At 47.4% G+C, this 21,798-nt stretch overlaps 1 protein-coding gene and 1 long non-coding RNA gene across 5 annotated transcripts in view; one reads left to right on the forward strand and one right to left on the reverse strand.

Moving 5' to 3' along the window:
* The window catches only part of GDPD4 (glycerophosphodiester phosphodiesterase domain containing 4), a 38,725-nt gene extending 19,913 nt beyond the window's left edge, over window positions 1–18,812 (reverse strand). For 2 of the 4 annotated variants that reach the window (XM_064644847.1, XM_064644845.1), the window contains exons 1-4: window positions 8,708–8,911; window positions 2,582–2,788; window positions 1,883–1,986; window positions 1,032–1,125 (exon numbers count right to left, since the gene is read on the reverse strand). In XM_064644847.1, coding sequence (XP_064500917.1) covers window positions 1,032–1,125; window positions 1,883–1,986; window positions 2,582–2,764 — 381 coding nt within the window. In that variant the 5' untranslated portion in view covers window positions 2,765–2,788; window positions 8,708–8,911. Of the gene's footprint in view, window positions 1–1,031; window positions 1,126–1,882; window positions 1,987–2,581; window positions 2,789–8,707; window positions 8,913–18,717 lie in introns of those variants that run through there. The other 2 variants (XM_064644846.1, XM_064644848.1) reach the window with 2 other exon arrangements.
* Window positions 9,182–19,928, forward strand: LOC135409396 (uncharacterized). The gene is made up of 2 exons (XR_010428163.1): window positions 9,182–9,400; window positions 18,349–19,928. It is a non-coding gene; the product is annotated as an uncharacterized LOC135409396 (long non-coding RNA).
* Window positions 19,929–21,798: the final 1,870 nt, after the last annotated feature.

Raw genomic sequence — 21,798 nt, forward strand, 5'->3', positions numbered from 1 at the left:
GGACAAAGAACACCAGAAACCATTTGTGTTAGGCACTGCATGGACAAAGCCAAAAGACATTCCCTGTCATGAGCAATTTACAGACTGACTATATGATGACACATCAGGGAATGGGTAAGAACAGCGGGAATGGATGATAAAAGGTGGTTGTCTTGGTCACAGAGGTGAGACAAAGCCATAACCTCACTCTCAGCACCTGGCATTTCAAAATGAAAGTTGGAGCAGGCATGAGACTGAATGTGGACTCCAATGTCTGGAGTTAAAGTGATTTCTTACCCTAAAGCTCTGGATGCAGAAGGTAGAAACACAGGTGCAGATCTGTCTTTATTTGGGAGATTCCTTATGAGGGAAAGGACAAACGAAAGGAATGAGTAGGTAGAAATTTTAAGGAAAGTTTGGGTTTGATATGTTTTGTAAACAAAGCAGACAGCAGATTAGAACTGAAGAGAAAATTTAATAGGATTTGGAAAAGTGAAGATTTCAGGAACCTCTTTCAGCATAAACTTCAGCAGCATTTTTGTGACCATGTCTGTAGTCTCTACCTGGAGAAAACCCTCCAGCAAAGCAGAGTGAGTCAAGGCAGGTTCAGTGATAACATTCTTTTTCCTCTAAAGAACCCTTTTTCCCAGGATTAGAAGAATAACTCAGCTGTGATGACATATCACCACTGCTACATGACTCAGAGCCCCATACTTCCCTGCTGCCAAAGCAACAATTTTTAGCTTCCCCTAAATCTAAATCCATCCGCTGCTGGCTCAGTTTTCCTTGTGTTCAAGGAGAGATTGGACACATTTATCAAAGGCAAATCATCAAAAGAAGTCTCAGAAACTATATCTGGCTCAGAGACCCCTGAGCTAAAACTGGTCATCTGCAGGTGGATATGGGGAGAAAGTACCATAAACAATCATTGTGTACCAAATCTTCCCCAGGCATCCACTGTCTCAGGATCATATGGTGGGCTAGACTGAGCTTTGGTCTGTTTACTTTTTAGGACTACAAGTCAAGGTGAGCTTACAACAAGCACTACTTACCAGTAACAGTGAGATGTATGTGAACAAGATTGAAGCCACTATAAGGATGACAAGAGACCAGAGAAACCAGAAGCCCAGATTCCCATAGTTATACCTAGAAAGGAATAAAATATTGTAATAACGTTTGTGGTTAGCATATGGACTGGAGGAGACTGACAGCCCTATTCCTTGAAATTCTGAAATTTTCAAAGCAATGAAACAAAGAAAGAGGGAGGGATAACCTACCACATAACATGCAAAAGTGATTCAGAGCCTCCTTCCCAAAATCCCTGATTGCATTAACCACCAGACTAGTACACCTTATTACACCTTTCCTTCCCATAATATTTGAGCAGCTTTAATTTAGTTTTAGAGGCCAGATTTGCATAACTGTTGCCTACGTAATACAGAAGGAAAGGACATGCATAAATCTCTGATGATTATTTCTTAATTTTGAGTCTGGGAACATGGAATTCTCTTCCAGCAAGCTAGCTGGTGCAATGCCTCAAATTCCAGCCATTACATTTCTTCAGGTGGAATGAGGGGGCGGGGGAGAAAGGGACTCAGAGAAGGAAAGGAAAGAGTCATTTAGTCTCTTTCACTCACAATTTTTGGGATGATGATTCTCCCCTTTCTTCCAAATTCACACTTACACCTAAAAATTGTAGCCAAGCAAAAGGCAGAGCCTCAGCACCTCTGAAGTCTCTGGACATTCAATTTGGATGCTGTAATCAAGAGTTTAAAATGCCAGATCTTTGCTTCATGGCTAAAGTGCCCTGTTGCAGCACAGATGCTGGGGAGGGTGCTCATCCCTTCCCAGCCATCCTGGTGACCTGCCCAAGGGGTAGGAGAGGAGGAAAAGAGGTACTTACCAGTCAAAGTTGTTGTAGTCATTTTTCCCTTCACCCCACGTGTACAGAAAGATCAGAGATAAGCAGAAAGCTCCAATGAGCAATGGGAAAAACAGGCATTCCCGCTGGAGAGGGAGAGGAAGGACAAGTGGTCAGAGCCTTGGCTACCCCAAAGCAATCAGAGCAAATGGCAGGTACTTTTAGGCTGTCCCTGAAATATGCGGGTTGGTGTTAGAATTCTAACTGAAGTAAATATAGAGAGGAATTCCCTCCCTGTCCCTTGTGACCAGGGGAATGTCCTCAAAAGTGTACTCAGAGGCACTTGTTTTCAGGGAAAACTCATAAATTCCCAAATGAACAGGATTTTAATTGTACTGTGCAGCAGTTGTCTTTGCAATTCTTACTGCACACTCACCCCAAATGTTACTTCTCTAAATTGATTCCAAGGCTCTGAGATGTTTCACTAGACAGGAGGGTTTGGTGCAAAGTCCTTCCCTGCCACCACACATTTGGTAGCTGCATGGTGGCACATATAAAACAAGCTTGCCACGGAAACACAGAAGTTCATGAAGTACTTAGTACAAAATCTAACAGCCTGACAGATCTCAGTGGGCTCCAAATGATGTTGGGCTGGGACTGCATGACATCAACCCTTGTCTGCTTGGACTGCCTTGGCCCTTTACAGAAATCCATGTCTGTACTGGTTATGAGCTAATTTACCATCTTGCAGCAACACTTCCCGGGCTCGGTCCTTTGGCGCTGGTACCGCTTCCACCGGCAGCTGTAGAACCCAGCCAGGCAAGAGATGAAGGGCTGGTGCTCATACCTCTGCAGCAAGCGCCGACGTACCACCTTCAGCTTCCCAAACTTAAGCTTTTTGAAGCTGGTAGAACTGGCCTCCATCTGAGGTGCTATCTCATCTTCCTCCTGAAACAAGACCACAAGTTTTACAGGGAGACTGTAGCCCCCCTTTCCTGTTGGGTAACCTTTCCATATCAGAAAACAGGGAGGAAGTTTTCCCAAGAGGATGCTGAGACCAGCAGGAAACAATGCTGAGGACACCCACCTAATTTTATATACCAAACTGAGGTGCCTAACAGAGAAGGACAGACATTGCAAATCCCCTCAGTAGTCAGTGGTGCTCCTGGTTATAACCTACATGCTCTGAATCACCCCTGAGGAAACCTCTGCCTCCTTTTGGCTATACAGGGAACTCTGGGAAATGAATTCATTAATTTAAGCACTCCATGCAGACTTTAAAATTATGTCAGATGAACCTGAGCCTAGGCTTAGCCATGGGAATTATTCAACATCACTATGACCTGTTTGAAACATGCCATCAATTTAACTACCTCATATAGAAAAGGCACTAAAATCCCCTCGGGTACACAGTTCTCTTATCCTGGCAAAACTGCAACACTGCAGAGACTGATCCCTTAAGAAAAAATTATTTCGTAGCTGAAATAACTTTATTTATTTCACTTTATTTATACCTGGCACAGGTATTCAAGGATAGAAAGACTAGTTGTAAAGATATACATGTGGGAGATCTACTCATAATCATAATTTTAAACAAAGAACTTGGTGGTAAATAGCAACCAATGCAGTTACAGTGAAGCAAATAGCACACAGTGCCAGGGAAGAGTGTTTCGCCCAGCAGGGCACTATCAAAACTACAAGGAAAGATTTAGAAAAAAAGTCTTGTGTGGACACACAAAGAAGCTCCATTATACAGTTCTTTAGAGTACAAAGTCAGTCAGAGATGTTTTTCTGTTGCATTAATAAGTGCCATCACATCCTTGAGTCCATACCAACCATGTTCAAATCCAGGCACATCTGCTGCAAAGTCCCAGCTTACGACTCCAAATTTCTGTGATTTTTCTGATGTAATAATAAGAAGAATGAACAGTATGCTGCACTATACACATGGATGAAATGCACACATAAAGTGTTTGCAAATAACTCAGATCCCAGTGTGTCTCTGCAGAAATCAGTGGACAAGTCCTTGCAGAATGACATATCTAAAAAACTGAACCATTTGCAGAAGGCATGAATAAATCAGAGACACGGAACGCAAGTTAAAACAGAAACAATGCACCCCTGGTACGCCTTCCAAATGCCTATTGGTAGCTGGAGTGCAAGGAGACAGGATAAAAATGAAACAAAAAGGTGTTTCAGTTTGGACCACTACTAATTAAGCAGTGTTAAGTGTGCCATGTCCTGAATGCCTTCCTCAGATAAATGTGTCTGCCCATCCAGGACAGTCAGGGGGAATCACACACTCTTGGATATGATGGGGTCAAGCCATCCCTAGAAACTCAGCAGTACCAGATCCTGGCACCAATAGATCATCACTTCGTAAAAAATTGATCTCATGTAGCAAGATGGTGATCCTGCTCTTGAATTCCCAGAGCACAGCTGGGGGGGTATGGGCATCATGCCACCTGTGAGTGATGCAGGTGACAGCTGATCCAGCTGGTTTCATCAGCTGGCCTAAAGTGAACCTGGCATAAAACCAGCAACTACCAAGTTACAACAGCCACATCTTCTGAATATATTTGAACCTTCAGAGCTCTTACCAGAAGGTTGTCACATGCCATGGGGTTGCAGTATTTGTAACCTCCTATAAGGATCCCTAAAAACATGAGTTCCCCTATCATCGAAACACAGCATCCACTCTCACTCAGCTCTTTTTCTTCAGCAATAGGAACTCAGAACACTGGACCAAACCATTAGTTTTGCTGTCAGAGGGCCATGAGGTTTGTTACTCACATTCCTGGGTGTGGGTACAAGGCTCACACATCAATATTTATCTATGAGCACACAGGGTTTGACAGGAAGAGATTATGGAGATCCTTGCCCACATCATCTGTCTGGCTGCAGCAGCATGTCAGGTATTAAATCTAGGTATTAGTATATCCCTTATAAAATTGCCAGTGATGGAGATCCCACCATCCCTCAAGACAGGCTAAACTAGTCCTAACTAGCTTCTCTATTAAAAGCTGAGGGGTTTTTTCCCAATATCTGGTCTCTTGTAGTACAATCTAAGGATGTTATTTCATGTCCTGTTTATGTTGGATATAGCAAACGGCTTAAACTTTTGCTCTGTTACATATTTCATGTATTCACATGTCGATGCCTCTCCTTAAACCTTCTCTAGCCTGAACAATCCCAGCTTTTCTAGTGTTTCCTTGTAGTCCATGTTTCTTCCTCCCCAGACAGTCACCTGCTATTTGGGATTTCCCTTGCACTTCCCATGGGTTTTAGTACATGGTAGCCATAACAGGATGTGGTGAACCCACAGTCTCTCCAGGACAGACCTGTTTACCCATAGCACAGGCTACTCAATACATGCAGCATCCAGTTTCTCTCATGTATCAAACATCATCTGGCCTTGATCTTCTGAATGCTTAAATAATTCACCCTGGATTCTATCCCAGAAGCACAGAAAAGGTGTTTTCAGTTTCATCATAGAATCACAAAATGGTTTGGATTGGAAAGGACCTTAACGATCGTCTAGTTCTAACTTTCCTGCCATGGACAGGGACACCTTCCACTAGACCAGGTTGCTCAAAGCTCCATCCAACCTGGTCTCAAACTCTTCCAGGGATGAGGCAGCCACAGCTTCACTGGGCAACATCAGAACATCATTTACGCAGAACATCAAAGTACTTATAACATCATGATAATTAGAAGTTAATGAACTCCTGCCTTAGTCTTTCCAAACAAGTCCCCTTTCCAACTCCAGGGGTTGTTGGGAAGGGACCCTTCATTGCAGAGGAGGCTGGGGAAAGAGGGAGAGACAAACACAACCTCCTGTCCACAACCCCCTCCACCAACCCCTGGCTCTTCCAAAAAGCTCTCCCTGGCTCTGGCCAAAGAAGAGCAAAACACCTTTCTGTCTGGCATCCCCTGAACCCCCATTGGCTCTGTTGTCCAAGCAGTATCACTATGGCAGTAAGACTTTTCAGTATCAAGAGACTGAAAGGTTGTAACTTGCCCTCTGCTTTGGGCTCTCCCTTCTGCTGGCACAGCATCCCTCTGCCCCTCTTCTCCTGCCCTGTCCTTTCTTCTCTGCCAGAGACCTTTTCCCTGCTCTCCCAGTCCCCAACAGACAGAGATACTTCACCCAGCTGCTCCTCTGAAGCCTGCAAAGGGCCAAAGCACCCCACAAAGGCAATAAACCTGTGCAGGCAAGATAAATGTGCTGAAGCCAATGGTATGATGTTTAACAAGACCAAGTGCCAGGTGCTGCACTTTGGCCACAACAACCCCATGCAGCACTACAGGCTGGGCACAGAGCGGCTGGAGAGCAGCCAGGCAGAAAGGGACCTGGGAGTTTGGATTGACAGGAAGCTGAACATGAACCAGCAGTGTGCCCAGGTGGCCAAGAAGGCCAATGGCATCCTGGCCTGGATCAGGAACAGTGTGGCAGCAGGACCAGGGAAGTGATTCTTCCTCTGTACTCAGCTCTGGTGAGGACACACCTCAAGTACTGTGTCCAGTTCTGGGCCCCTCAGCTCAGGAAGGATATTCAGGTGCTGGAGCAAGTCCAAGGAAGGGCTATGAGGCTGGTGAAGGAACTGGAGTACAAGACCTATGAGGAGAGGCTGACGGAGCTGAGGCTGTTTAGCCTGGAGGAAAGGGGGCTCAGGGGAGACCTAATCACTCTCTACAACTACCTGAAAGGAGAGTGTAGCAAGGTGGGGGTTGGTCTTTTCTCCCAGGTAACCAGCAGTAGGACAAGAGGGCACAGTGTTAAGCTGTGCCAGAGAAGGTTTAGGTTAGACATTAGGAAGAAATTCTTTACAGAGAGAGTGATCAGACATTGGAATGGGCTGCCTGGAGAGTGAATTCACTGTCCTGGAGGTATTTAAGAAGAGACTGCATGTGGCACTTAGTGCCATGGTCTAGTAGACGAGGTGGTGTTAGGTCAAAGGTTGGACTTGATGATCTCAGAGATCTTTTCCAGCCTAGTTGATTTTGTGATTCTGTGTGACTAGGAAATGAGAGCTACTGTGGCTGAAGTTGTCCCCTGTTCAAAAGAGAAATGGCTATGCATAAAAGACCTTGCAGTCACCTGCAAAGTGCATTCAGAAGTACAACCAGAAACCAGTGAGAGACCACTAAACACATTATACCACATCTACTGGGATCAGTGAGCTCTAATCCAAAGAAGAAATCACCCTTCCAAGCCCCAGATCATGACTTGATTTGAGTCTTCTCCTGCTCCCTCTGGGCATACAGAGCATCTAGCAAATGGGAGCCTTTGAGCCACTCTGCCCCATAGCTTTGGAGACTGCTGGGTCTCTTCTGAGGAATGAAGCACAAGACATGCTCGAGGCACTAGACAAAAGGTGATGCTTGCGTGGAGATGCAAAGAAAAGAGTTGACAGGGATTGGGAAGACCAGGGACAACTCATAAAATATTTTGGCTGCTTTACTCTGAAGGCAGTGACTCCTAAGAAGAGCTCATCTTCCTCTGCAGCTCTGCAAGATTCATATGTCTGTGATGCATTTACACTGAGCTGTTGCTGGTATCAGCAAACAGTCCAGTGGCAACTCCAAGAGAAGTCCAGGAGAAATATGGCAAGTCCCATGTGAGAATGAGGAAGACAAAGACAGACACAAGGACAGTCAGAAAGGTGCTTCTCAGCTCAAAATCTATTCATATGTCCAGGTACTCTGTTCTTCTCTTTATCTGTGTCTTTCCACACAAACATCACTCCTCCTCTTTTACTGCCACATCTTTTCCCCGGTTCCTGCCCTTGGGTCCATCTCCATGTTCTCATGTAATTGTGCTTCATTTAACACAACCTCCCCTCAGCCACACTTCAAGTTCTCCATTACCCACAGTTCCAAGTTTGATCCTTGGTCACCAGATACCAGTCTGCTGTTACAGCTAGGACAAGGCATTCAGAAGCCATAACAACATCTCTCACACGATCTGGCTGATTTTGCAGTGCCTCAGACCACATCAAATACTGGCACAGTTTGAATTCACAAGTATCTGATCCTAAGAAAGATAAAACCCCAGTAACTGGACCCAACAACCACCTAAGGGTCAAACAACACTGAAACAAATGGCAGATGCAGAGGCCAAAAGACAGGAGGTTAGGATTTGAAACAGTTCAGTCCTTGACAGGACTTAGCAAGAGTTTTCACAGTGCTTGCATCTAGATTTGAAGCACAGTTTTCTTAAAGCTCAGAGATCATCTGCAATTCCTGCCCATCTCCACCAGGAAAAGTTAAATAGCTAGAGAAGGGAAACAGCAAATGAATCCATTCACTGGGAAAGCCATGGGAGCAAAGAGCAAGCTGGAAAACATGCATCAGTAGGGCACCGAGGTTTACGACTCCTTCACAAGTGAGCCATGAAAGCATTAACACATGTTTTTCTGCTCCATAAACCCCAGGAACCTCAGGTTTTTCCCTGGCAAACAGAGACTTCGTTTGCTTGCAGATAAGAGTTCCCATAATCACAGGCAGTCAGACAGAGCTGCTCCTTTCCCACTGCTTCACAGAGAGTGATGAAAAACATGGGGAATAGCTGAGGGGGATGACAGAGGAAGGAGAAGGAGAGAAAAATCAGGAAACATATTCAGTCACACAGCCTGAACGCTGAAAGCACTGCAGAGAGGAGCTTGCTTGAGAGGCCAGTGCATGAGCAAGGATTAAAATCTCGTGTCTTTTTGGGTGCTCTAGGGCTGGAGCATTCATCTTTCAAGGGATAAACAGCTACAGCAGCCAAATTTGCATTGCCCTATAGCTTTTTCCCTTGGGTCTTTCAAGTATTTCTTTCCTTTCCCCGGCATCTACCCAGGTTTCTCCCACACAACATCTTACAACGCAGGAAGAAGTTGTAAGACACGCTCGACGAGGCGGCAGCAGCGGCGACCGAGGTACGTCAAGGGATGAGGGTCAGGTCAGGCTGTACGGGGGAGTTCCCGAGCTCAGGGACACCCGAGCAGCAGCAGCGCAGAGCCTCGGCAGGGCCGGGAAGTTCACGGCAGCCGATCGGGCGAGGAGCGGGCGGGGCCGGGAGCGCCGCGGCGGTTTTAAACCGCTGCCGGGAGCGCGAGGGACACGGGGCAGCGAGCGGGGGATGCGCGGGGGATGCGCGGGGGGTGCGCGGGGAGTGCGCGGGGGCTGCGCGGGGGGTGCGCGGGGGGTGCGCGGAGGGTGCGCGGAGGGTGCGCGGAGGGTGCGCGGAGGGTGCGCGAGGGGTGCGCGGGAGATGCGCGGGGGATGCGCGGGAGATGCGCGGGAGATGCGCGGGGGGTGCAGTTTGTGCGGCGATTTGCGCGGGGGGGGGGGAGTTGCGCGGGCGGGGAGCTGAGGCGCTGCAGCGCAGGCAGCTGGTTCAGCCTCAGAACTCGTGTATAAATGTGGGCAGGGAGGGTGCAAAGAGGATGGATCCAGGGTCTTCTTGGTGGAGCAATAGGCAGCCGGCAGAAACCGATGCACAGGAAGTTTCACTAATATGAGGAAAAACTTCTTTACCGTGCGGGTGACCACACACCGGAACAGATTGCCCAGGTAAATTGTAGAGTCTCCCTCACTGGAGATATTCAAAAACCATCTGGATGATATTCCGTGCAGTGTGCTCTAGGATGACCTTGCTTGAGCAGGGAGGTTGGACCAGATGACCCACTGTGGTCTCATCTAACCTTACCTATTCTGTGATTCTGGATGCAGGCTCTTTCCAGATATTACAAACACATTTTGCAGTCCACTGCAAGAAGAGAGTTGGGGGAAAAAAATTTACATAGGTGACAGGAGTCATGTGAGGGACATGGAGATGGTAATTTCACCTGCACCATGCACCTGCATGGCCAGCTTGTCCTGAGAATCTTGGTGGTGTAGGAAAGCAGGAGAAAGGAGTGATGCCCACTTTGCCCATGCCACTATTTCCAAGGGATTTGGAGAGAAAGCGAACCCCATGCTAGGGAGATTCCTTGAGCCTGAGCTGAGCCTCTCCAGCATCTGCAGCTCCTTAGCCTGGAAATTTCTTTGCCATCCCACCACTCTCTAGGGCATCATTTCCTGTCCTTTCCCCTGAGACTCTTCCACAGCACCACACCAACAGAAGCAAAGGAATAAAAACAACCTCCTGGCAAGCTGCTGGTTGATCACCATCACCATGAGCTGCACACACATCTTGCCACTAGCCAAAAAAGATCAGCAAAGACCATCTCCTAAACCTGCACTTTGACCTTACAGAGTCTGCCCAAGGCTCTGGATCCCACTCCAGGATCCCTTTTATTTGACTATCATCTGCCTTCAGTTTCTCTTCAGGAAATTAATGAGATTTAACATAGGAAATGAAAAAGGATCAAATAAAGTAGAGATAGTCATAATCTCTGATAGAAGATACACCCTATATCTTTTCCCCGGCAGATGATAATTATAATTTATCACTAAGACTTTCAACAGTTTCTTTATAAGCCCTAATTATACCTTACTTCTCTGTGGAATCCCAGGGGGTACGTACAGCCTGCAACAAATGTGTGCAAAGCACGTCTCATGCACTGTTAAGCTGTTGGCTTGAGATGGAGAACACAGCCATTAGCAAAAAAACCAACAGGGCTTAACATGGGAAACAATGAACAGCAGTAGGTGTAGGAGGGCTTAACAAGAAATAACGGCTCCATTTTTTTGCACTACACCTCTAACATGTAGTGGCTGTGGTTTCTAAAGATATGGAGGGGTTTCCACCAAGGTTCATGTCCTGTGTTTTGGAACATCCCACCACACTTTGAACAGACACAAATGATCAAGCCCTTTTCAAACAAATACTGCCAAAATCCTGCATCTATTAAAGTTGCACAGGGACTTATTCCCATCACAGAGGACATGCAGCAGGAGCTGTGCTGGAAATAGGTGGTGTGTCCTGCTCAGTCATAGGTTTAGATTAGATATTAGGAAGAAATTCTTTCATGTGAGGGTGGTGAAGCACTGGCACAGGTTGCCCAGAGAAGCTGTGGATGCCCCATCCCTAGAAGGGTTCAAGGCCAGGTTAGATGAGGCTTTGAGCAACCTGGTGTTCCAATCCGCTTAGATGCAGAGGGGAACTAGGTTCTAAAACATTCCCATATTTGAGATTAAGGCACAAATGAGGCCAGATGCTGGATCCCAAAATGATAATTCAATTTTTTGTAACACAAAAGAGCAGAGACAAAGAAGGAATATAGAAAAGTGGGGAAAGCTAAGGGTAACTGTTAAAAGCACAGGGCAGGAGTTACCACCACCATGAAATGCTGCTGGCTTGCAAGCTGGTAGATCTCTCTCTGCTGGGCCTCTTCCCTGGTCGCCTTGTATCCTCCGAGGAATGAGCCGAACCGGCAGGGTAACAGAGTGGCAGCAGCTCCCGCAGCAATCCTCAAACAACCCCCCAGCAGTCCCCAGGCACGGCCCTAAATGCCCTCCTCGTGGTAGCCCCTGGGTGCCCACTGCTCAGTTCACCAGTATCCCAGCAAAGCTTGCCTGGTACCAAGATGGGCCCTGAGTGTCCATTCGCTGGTTCCCCAGTCTCCAAGTAAGATCTGCCTGGAATATCTTATTTGGGAGAGTAAGTCCTTGCCGCCTTTTTTCATTGTAACAACTTTTTATCTTTTTTTTTTTTTGCTAATCTGCCTGCCTTTGCCTGCTTGCTAGGTGCCTCCTGGAGCTTTTGCAAGTAGCTCGGCTCCTGCAGCAGCCTAGCTGTGGCATCCAGGCTTTTTAACTCCATGCTCGAGACAATGGCGGAGCAGACTCCATCTTGTAATCAGTCCACTACAGCTGGTCTAGTGAAAGGTGTCCCTGCCCATACCAGGGGGGTTGGAACTCGATGGTCTTAAGGTTCCTTCCAACTTAAACCATTCTATGATTCTGTGTTTGGCGCATGTTTGTACCCAATGTCCAGTCCCCAGGGATAGCTCATTATCCACAACTACTTGCAGAAACCTTGTTTAATCATACTCATCATCATTATAAATCACAGCTGGTTTTCTTCATCTTCAAAGCACTTTGCAGAATACATTAACAACTGTGTGCCCAGGAAATTATTGGCCAAGCCTCAGAGCATTTACAATGTGTTTTATACAAATGCTTTCAGCTTCATGTGGAAACAGTCAAAGGGAAATAATTGTGTTTGTAAAAGGGTCTCACGGTGCTACAATAGGAGCCTGCAAGGAGCAAAATGAGTGTTTTGAATAAAGCTGAATAGTCGCTTTAAAAAAAATAAGGAAGAAAAAGAAGAGGTGGAGAAAGATTTTTTTTCACAATGCTGTGTCTTTGGCTGGACTCAGGCATATTCTGATCCAGGTGTTCTTGGGTCCATAGGTACTTTCCCAGCATTGCAGAAATGAGCATGACACCAGGTATCTTTGGCCCTGCTGGTGCCAGACCCCTCAGCAGAGTCTTGCCTGGTTTTGACCCTGAGGTCCTTCATATACTTCATATATAACACATTAGCTTGGGTTATAGGACATGTTATCTCAGTGTTGGGTACCCCTCCAGTAAGGAGAGAGCCTTTTGGGGAAGCTGGCATCCTTCCCCTGGGCAGTACAGGTAGGCAGAGGCAGAAATTAGCCCTAAAAAGGATCAGGAAGGGCGACCTTCCATCTGTGACCACAAACAGATCTTTCATCACCCAGCCAGATGTTGATCCCAGATGGCTGCAGTGAGATATCCGTGCCTAGGTCTCACCTTCCTACACAAAGAGGGAATTAGGAGCATCAGTGAGCTCATACCTCCAGGTCAAGCCTGAAAACAGAGACTCCACATGACGAGTTTGGGGTGCAATGCTGCTCCCCACACTTCAGCGTGGTCAACAGGAGAAGGGGAGAGCTTTTTTCTCACTGTGCTCATGGCTGTGCAATGTCACCAGCAGCAAGGCGTGCAGTTGTGCTCAGCCCCGGGCTTTGCCCCTGGGTGGCCTGCAGCTTTCTAAGAAGTCGCTCTCCCACCATTGAAAAGCCACTGTGGGGAGGCAAAAAGTGCTTCCACGCCTCAAAGCCTGCCTGGGGAGGGGAGGAGGAGGAATAAATCCCTTGGAAAAAAAAATAAAAAGAGCTCAGAAAGGAGGGAAATATTTCTTTGAAGATAAATCCTACTTTGTGCATTTCAGCATGCCCTGGCTTGGGTCCCTCTCTGCTCCTGGGAATGCCTAAGCAGCTCTTTGTGCCCTGCTGTTAAGCAGAGACGAGGAGATTGGGACACAGCGTGGGGGACCCCCTCTGGCCCCATAGCCCCACCGAGGGCTGCACACCACCACAAGCATCATATCTGAGGGAAGACTTTCCCTCTGAGCCAAGAGGGGGAAAGAAAAGAGGTTTGCAGATTGCATACCTCAGCTCAGCAGCTCTGCAGAGCACTATTCAGCCCGGACAAAGAACAGGGGCCCTGGATGGCCACTGCAATGAAGACACCGGTGCTGGCCCTCCCCCAAGCTGTGGGTGTTAAAGTTCAAGCCTTGGAGCAAAACACCCTGCAAGAAGGAAAAGAAAAGGGAGGAAAGGGTGCTTTCCATGTCACCAGCCAGAAATTTTTCCATTTAGTTGACAGTATCCAAACACATAAGGGCCAGTCCATTTTTGCGCCATAAGAATGTGGTTCTGCTGTTCCTAGAGAAAAATCCCTTCCAGCTAATTAAACACTACCATATTTCTGCATAAGCCACGTCAGAAAAGTTTGGAACTCATTTCAGAGCAAAAGGATAGTTTGGCACACAAATCTCCTGACCTAACTCAAACCATGGGCTCAGCAGAGCCATCACCCAGAGCCTCAGTTTCCCAATTTAGATTTGTGCCAACAGTGCAATAAGAGCAGCAGATGAGGATTGTGTGGCACATTTGATTTTCATCCATGTGAAACATGGAGTTTGTTTAAGCAAGGCAAGAAGATCAGTGTAGACAACCCATGGGCAGACCCTTGATGGACCATCTCAGGGCCCAGGTCACACAGCCCAGTCAGATCTGCTGGATCAGCACCCATTAGCCCTCACATCCCAGCATCCTGGAGGACAGGAGTGATTTATTTAGATGCAGAGCTTGGGGTGGGTGTTTTCATTCCTCCTTTGGTCTTCCTGGAAGAGCAGTTAGAATCACGGAATCACTAGGATTGGAATAGGTAGGTCCTCTGACATCACCAGGTCCAACTATTAATCCAGCACTGTCAAGCCTACCACTAAACCATGTCCTCAGGTGCCACAGCTACACAGTTTTTCCAGGTGACTCCACCACCTCCCTAGGCATTCTGTTCCAATGCTTGACCATCCTTTCCATGAGGAATTTTTCGTAATATCTAATCTAAACCTCCCCTGATGCAACTTAAGGCCATTTTCTCTCATTCTGTTACTTAGGAGAAGGGACCCACCCTCACCTGATTACAGTTTCCTTTCAGGTAGTTGTAGAGAGCGTTAAGGTCCCACCTCAGTCTCCTTTTCTCCAGGCTAAACATCCACAGCTCCCTCAGCCTTGTGCACCACCTCCTTTGTTTTTGAGTGGTCACACTGATCGCCCAGCCCAGCCAGCAAAGAGATATGGCACAACTCAGCTCATCCAAGGGCAGATGTCTAAATAGGACAGATGAACTGCCTTACACCACCTCCAAAGTGCCAGGGCAAGAACCCAGCCCACAGCAAAAGGCCATTCATCACTTAAACCCAGCAAGCCCATTTTGGCCCTGCCAGCTCAACTTCAAGGAACTTCTGCACCTTTGCATGGAGAGAAGAAGGGCACAACTGCCAGGGGGTTATCTCCCCCTTTCCTGTGGGTCTATCCCTGCTATCATACAAAGACAGCCACAGAAATTTTGCACATGGGGGGACTTAAAGCAGTCATGGAGACCATGGGCAGTCCCATGGGACTGTAAGACATGTAAGACACCAACAGGCAGTAGTTCCCAACCCCTCAGTGCCTCTTTCTCACAGAAGAGCCAAAAAATCAACCCTCCCACCCCCAAACAGCATTCATGATGAATTGCAGAGGAACAAGGGACATCATCAGCTTTGTAGCAGGTTGCCAACTGGCAGCAGGGAGGGAAGGAAGAGGTCACAACAATAAAGCACTAAGATGAGGGCAGGAAAATCTAGGGAATGGAGAAGGTAAAAGGATTAACATCATTCACCTGCATTTCTTGCAAGAATTGGGTTTTGCTCAACCAAAACATTCTTAAAAGCTTTGCAGGCAAAGAGAGCACTTAAGAGGCACCATGACCCCACAGAACCTCTCTGACAGCTTTAAGGCATGAATCAATTAAAGCAATCATGGAGCAAAGGTTAATCAGTAGCAAGTACATCTTAAGAAATAAGTAGTCTTTTAAAAAGCAACAGCTTTTGCCAATTCCCCCCTCCCCATTTTCTAAAGTGTCTTTCATTTCTCCAGCTCTGGAGACCTTCCAAACTAAGGTCAGTGATTAAGAGCAGCTGCCGAAAGGACCAGACTGGAACGGTGGCGGCAGCCGGGGCTGCGGCAGCAGAGAGGACCGGACCTGTAATTGTCACTGAGGCTCAGTGCTGTACAAATGTCTCGGGGATTGAAAACCATCCAGGGGCTTCCAGCCTAATTGGAGCAGATGGAAGCTGGAGAAACAAGGAATTGCTCACAGTTGCATTGGAGAACAGAGGAAATGAAGCAGGAGAGTAAGGCAAGGACTGACTCTAAAGCATTTCTGCACAAGCAATGAGACTCCAGCCTGAGCGTGTGGGCATAAAGTGATGCTTCGAGCTGCTCCCATCCCGTGCCCTGCTTGCAGATATGTGCTTCTTTCTTCTCACACCCAACATTGGAGCTGACGTCAAAACGGCCCCCATGTGCAGCAGCCACAACCTCATTCACACATGTACACACACCCCCACCCCACCCTGCCCTATTTCCCTGCCTGCTGCTATTATAGCGCACCACCATCACAGTTAACTTCTTACTCTGTCACCTTTCCATGCAACTGTTGACGAAAGAAAAGAGCTGGTACACTGTGGTGGCCCCAAGAGGCTTCTTTTAGCACCAGACCTACAGAGGATGAGTCCCAGGACAGGGTTTCTCATCTCTCTCTCTTGCTACTGCATTGTAGATTCACATAGACTAACTACAACTGCCCAACCATCAGAAAGGACCCAGGCCAGGAGGATGGAGAGTCCAGACTGACCCTGAGAGCAGGTTCTCATCATGTCCCATGTTCCCTGGGGGCACCACAAAGACTGGCAAGGCAAACAGTGACAGGAGAATAGGACCAATATGAGACCAGGACATGGGTGTGTTCATAAAATCAACGAATCACAGAATGGACCTTCAAGTTCAACTGTCCCTGCCCATGGCTCCCTGCCATGGGCAGGGACATCTTCCTGTTCAATCCACTAAATTCCACTGCTTCTTCTTCTTCCCTCCTGTTTTCCTGGAGACGGCAAAAAGTGCAGCAAATGCCAATGTCCTGCTGGTGAGGAGAATTACAGGGAACATGACCCACAGACAGCCTCCTTTTACTGGGATTTTTTAAAATGCCAGGCCCTCAGCCACCAAAAATCAGCCAGCTGTGGGTCCTCTTTTGAATGCTGCGGGAAAAGCAGTGTCCAGCAAGTGAAGACCAGGATGAGGACAAGGTGATGAAGAGATGAGCACCTGCAGGTAGGCTGCTCAGCTCCCTCACACCATGTGTCCATAGCTGGAGCAGAGGTTGCAATGTGGAGCCAAGATTGTGTACCCTCAGGACTCATCCTGCCATGAAGGCATGGTCCAGAGTCCATCAAAATCATGTCTCCATGCTGCTCTACCCAAACCAGCTCCTTTCTTTCCTTTCAGTAAGACCTGGAATCCAAAGAATCTTCCCAACTTTTTATCCTACCTGCTCATCAAAAACATAGCCCAAGACCCCTTTTTGTTGCACATCACAGGGGTCTCTGGGGCAGTTCTACAAGCCAAAACATAGGAGATCATTCCAAGATGAGGTACAGACCTCTTCCTGCAAAATATCCCGAGACATGGAATCAGGTTTGGACCGAAGCAGCAGCAGCAGGCTGGGAGGCTGCACATGTGCATGGTGTTGCAGTCTACAGGGAATAACCACCCCAGAGCTTCCTGCAGCCTCCTGTCCCCCATGCAAAGCCACCAAGCTGGGGCTGTGCCACTGAGCAGGATCTGCTCCAGAGTGGAGCACATGTGTCTCAGCTGATGGGTGGTAACTCAAAAAGGTTTGCCAGAAGGAGGGATTCTGGCCTTCCACACTGCAAGGAAACGAAGAGCACACTGTCAAACTGCCACAGGCTTCTTAAAAAAAAACAAAAAAAAACAAACAAAACAAAACAAAACATCTGAAACAACTTTCTCCTTTATTTTGGCTGATACTTTATCACACTAAGCAAAGCTGCACAGTAACAACTTTCACAGAGGTATCTTTTGAGATGTAGGCAGTCTCACAACAAGCTACAACCACCAAATCTAAAAAACTATATTTTCATTACAAGTGATATATAAAGCTCAAAAGACACCATTTGGTCACCTCCTTGGTCCAGTGTCATGGAATAAGGAAGTCACAAGACTGGTCGTGAGAACAAGCTTTGTGCTTGTACTCTCTGCAAGGATTTCAAATTGCCCTGAAAATCTTGCACACCTTTTAAACATTTCAATAGCAAAGTTAGAAAAGAAGCGACAGCTTTGGCTCCCTTCACATTCAGAACATTTTTTAATTAAAATCCAGCTGGTCTCATGATACATTATACCTTTTTTTGTTGTTAAATGCAGCTTAAAAGCCTTGAGCAGCTGTAGGAAACTATTTCTGGTCTCTCTTGTCCTTCTACCTGGTGTCACCTCTTAGGATTTATCAGGGGATAAGTCCTGAGACATGCTACATTGTGAGGTCAAGATTCCCAAAGAAAGTGTAGAAGTGAAGAGAAGGTCATGTGCACTAGTGGGTGGACCTCCAGCTAATCAAAGTTTGGACTTTGCAACTCAAAGTTGGCCCGGCGCCGGTCCCCAGGTTCACATCAGCTGAGTGCCTGATCCTGAATTAAAATTCACTCTTTCCTAGAAGTGAAAATTCCCCTGTTTCATTGCTAACTGTGGTTACACCTACAGATAATGTGGAAGCATTTGGACAACAACAGCATACTAAAGCCAGGGCCAAATCCTGCTTTCAGCTGCGAACCGAACTGCTCTCCAAACAGTTGCCCATCACAACTCTCAGAGTGATGTGCAGCGGCGGGGCAGATGGTGGACCACAGTGTTGCTTCCAGCCTTTCTAACCAGGTCCTGATTATTTACAGCTGTTCCCAGATGTTACCCATTCACGGGTTATTTGTTATCGAGTCAACCTCCCCGTTCACACGCTAGGCGAGTTCAGAGGAAGAAAGAGAGAGGCTCCTTTCTCCCTTTTACTATGGAAACAGCCCTTTATCCCAAGAATTGCAAATGCTCAGCCGACATTTCCCTCCTCACTGCCCCGGCTACAGCGACCCCACCAGCCACCCACCGCTCACGGCTCATCCCAGCTCCCGTTTCTCCTCTTAACAGGTCACAGCCAACTTATCCAGCACGGACCCCAAGTGAAGCAGGACTGCCGAGCACCTTCTCCTCCGCAGCAAAACACCAGAAACCTCCCTGCTCACAAATCACCCCCTTCCCTCCCTTTTTGTTACCGTTTCTCCCTATTCTCCAGCTCCCTGGGCTTTGTTTCTCGCTGCAACCCAGGCGAGAGCCGGATCAATCACCCGCTGCCACATCCCAACAAACACACTCAAAAGTCCAAAGATAACAAAGGAAAAGTGATAGAAATCCCTCCACCTCGGTGATAACTTCCAAGGCAAGCAGGAAAGAGCAGGCAGAGATGAAGTTCAGCAGGCAGGAGCATCTTTGAGAGTTAGGAGAGGAGAAGTAGCTTACCTTGCCGTGACGCACATGGAGGGGTTATTTTTGTTTTCCGCTGCACTTGGATTGCTGTGTCCTTTGCTTGTGACACTCCGGGACTCGAATGGTGGCACCGCTGTGTGACACCCGGTATTAGGGAGGCTGCTGGAGCCGTCCCTCCCACGGTAGGAGGGGCCATGAGAGGCTTAATAAATTCAGTCCCCAAGGCTAGAAAAATTAAAATCTCATCATGGGACACAGGCAGCTCCTCGCTGCATTGCTCCAGGAGACGCCAGGGACTTGAAGACGAACCTGGGATTGGCTGATTTATCCCCCACCCACCCAGAACAGGAGAGGCTGGTATTCACATCCCACCTTGGCAGAATTAGGTGTCCAGAGGATGGGATTTGAGGAAGTATCCCAAAGGATATTTGGGAAAGATGTGTCATCGTTGACCCTCAGAATTAAAGCTCCTGAACCTCCTTCATGAAAATATTTTCCACAGCTCTAAGCCCCAGGCAGGAATCCACTGCAGCAGATTTGTGGGCAACCCCGGTGCAAAACCTGCTTGTTTTACTTATTTTTTTACATGGTTTTGGGCTTTAATATCTAAATCCTATTAGAGTTATAACTTCCTTTGAGGGGGGAGAGGGGATAGGTCAGTACAACAAAAGCAGGTTGTGTTTTGTAACCTCCAATGCACCCTGGACTTTCAGAGAGGCAAAATCCCACCATAAAGTTTCTCAGGATAGGAAACTGTACAACCTCATCCAGCTTCTCCTGCTCCATAGAAGTTCTTCACTGCACGAAAGGCTAAAAAAAACATTCCCTCCAGCTTCAGAGGACTCTCTGAAACACCACTGGTGCAGTTTTTTCATCCCTATGGTTTCTCACATTGAGTTTTTTCTTGTTAGATTAAAAGACAGACCAGGGGGTCCCTCTAAAGTAAAATCAGCAGACTGCTCTTGGAAACAGAGAGAGCAAGAACAGGCCAGAAATAATGGCCCAGCAGTTTTTGAGAAAGAGAAACTTTTAATTAGAAGATGAGCTACAGAGATGACAGCCTGGTTCGCTCTGAAACCTAATGATGAGCAGAAGGCATATAAGAGTTCCTTTAAGACAGTCTTGCTAATCCTTACTTTGCACTAGGTCCTAAAATAACATCAGTCCCCCTTTGAAATTGGGAGAATTGGAATAGGAATTGGAATTGGAATTAAATGCAGGAACCACAAGACATGGAGGTAAAAGCAGCTGTTTTTATTGCTGGTTTCCCAGCTAACACTTAGCTGGCTGGAGTAAAAATGCATAGGACTGTGTGTCAGCCTCGACAGCCTCTAGAAATATTAGTTGCTTTTTGGTCTGATTCCTGGAAATCTGATAAATAAGGCAGGAAAGGGTGAGATTAAGAAGGCTGGTGGCACTAATGAGATTTAGGAAGCAGCAGCTTTTCCAGGTACCCTGCAGTCTTAATCTCCTGAGTTGATCCACTGGATTTTTCTTCTTATGTATTTGTGGCCATGTTGAGCTCAGCTTCATCACGAGGCCACACTAAGGTCCTGAAGGTCCATACTAAGGGAAGATACAGCATGGGGATGGCCTGGAAGATTTGAGGAGGAGTGGAGAGCCCAGAGGGCATGAGCACTTTGCTCTGCCTTTGAAGCCAGTAGTAGGGTCAACACTCCCAAAAAAAACTTTTGAAGGGGCTTCACCATCATCCCTACCCAGGCTGCTGTTCTTCCAGCTGCTGCATCCTCAAGCTGTGGATGAACTCTAAGGGGTACCATGGGGATAAGAGGACAGGGTTGAGTAACATCATCAGCACAAAAAAGCTCCCTACAGTGGAGGGAAGAGCCCTGAAAAATTAAAAAGGTTATTAAAAGCACAACCATAGCCTTACCTCCTTACAAGCAAAGAAACTCCAAATATCCCTGTTCTCTGCCCTAAAATATTGCTGTGGTTTTGCTTTCTTCTGGGTTTAGAGATGCAAAGCCTTCAGCACCACAGTTTGCTCTGCAAACACCCAGCAAATTAGCTGGGAAGATGTTGCTCTGGGTTCAGTGTCTTCAGTTCAGAGTTCCCTGGCTTATCTCAACTACAAAATCCTCACGCAGTGTCCCAGCCAATGTCCTAGACCTACCAGAAGCTGGGACTGAGGGCAAGCAAGGATCAGCTGGAGCCCTGCCACCAGAAAGCCCAGCCTTGGAGTTTATGAGCCCATAAAGGAAATGCCTGCAAGGGACTGGTGCTGTACGAACCCACTCCAAGGATATCAGCAGGGCAGGTCAGCCTTGAACCCGATGAGTTTTGCCTCTGTTTGTGTCAGGAGAAGATAAAACCAGGGGGAAAATAGCACAAACAGGGAGCAAGGATGGTCTCCTTGCCCAGCTGCCAGCCCCACCATGGAGTCTTTTGTTGTGAAATACATACATTCACATTCTCCTACCCTAAATCCTACCCAGTTCAGGACATTTGCCCTCTCCCAACACACTGTCTTGGCAGCATAAAGAGTCTAGCATGTGTCCCCATCGTCCCCCCCCCCCCCCCCCCGCACTGCTCATGTGCACAAAGAACAGCTGCTGAGCCTTGAGAGCAGGTGACTCATGCAGGTAACAACATCCCCATGAGATTAATGACAGAAATGGCACTGTTTATGGCATTTCCAGGAATGATAAGGGAGGTGGAGGGAGAAGGAGGTGACCTGAACTGATCCAAGCTTCAGGCCTTATTCTCCTGGTGGACAGCAGACACAAGTCTGCTGGCACAGACCCCCACAGCCACAGGCAAGCAGCATCTGCCATTTGCAGCAACTGGTATCCCACCAAAAAGTAGAAATGTCAGTCACTGGAGGCACAGAGGATGGGCTGGGGGGGAAAGGGACCCTGGGCAGCTTCAAGCCCCATCACAAGAGAGCAGAGACGCCTCCAGATCCGCAACGAGCAGCATGTCCAAGTATGAAGATGTTGACAATCAGCTTCACACCGAGCCCCAGAGGATAAGGCTATGGGGGAAGGGGGAGGTGTCCCTCTTGCCATCTCCCAGCCTGAACTCTTTGACATACAGCTCTGACACATCAAAAAAACAGGGAGACCATCAGCTCCTGCAAAGTGTTGATGTGGG

This window comes from Pseudopipra pipra, chromosome 2 (genome assembly GCF_036250125.1).
Source record: "Pseudopipra pipra isolate bDixPip1 chromosome 2, bDixPip1.hap1, whole genome shotgun sequence".
Classification (NCBI taxonomy): domain Eukaryota; kingdom Metazoa; phylum Chordata; class Aves; order Passeriformes; family Pipridae; genus Pseudopipra; species Pseudopipra pipra.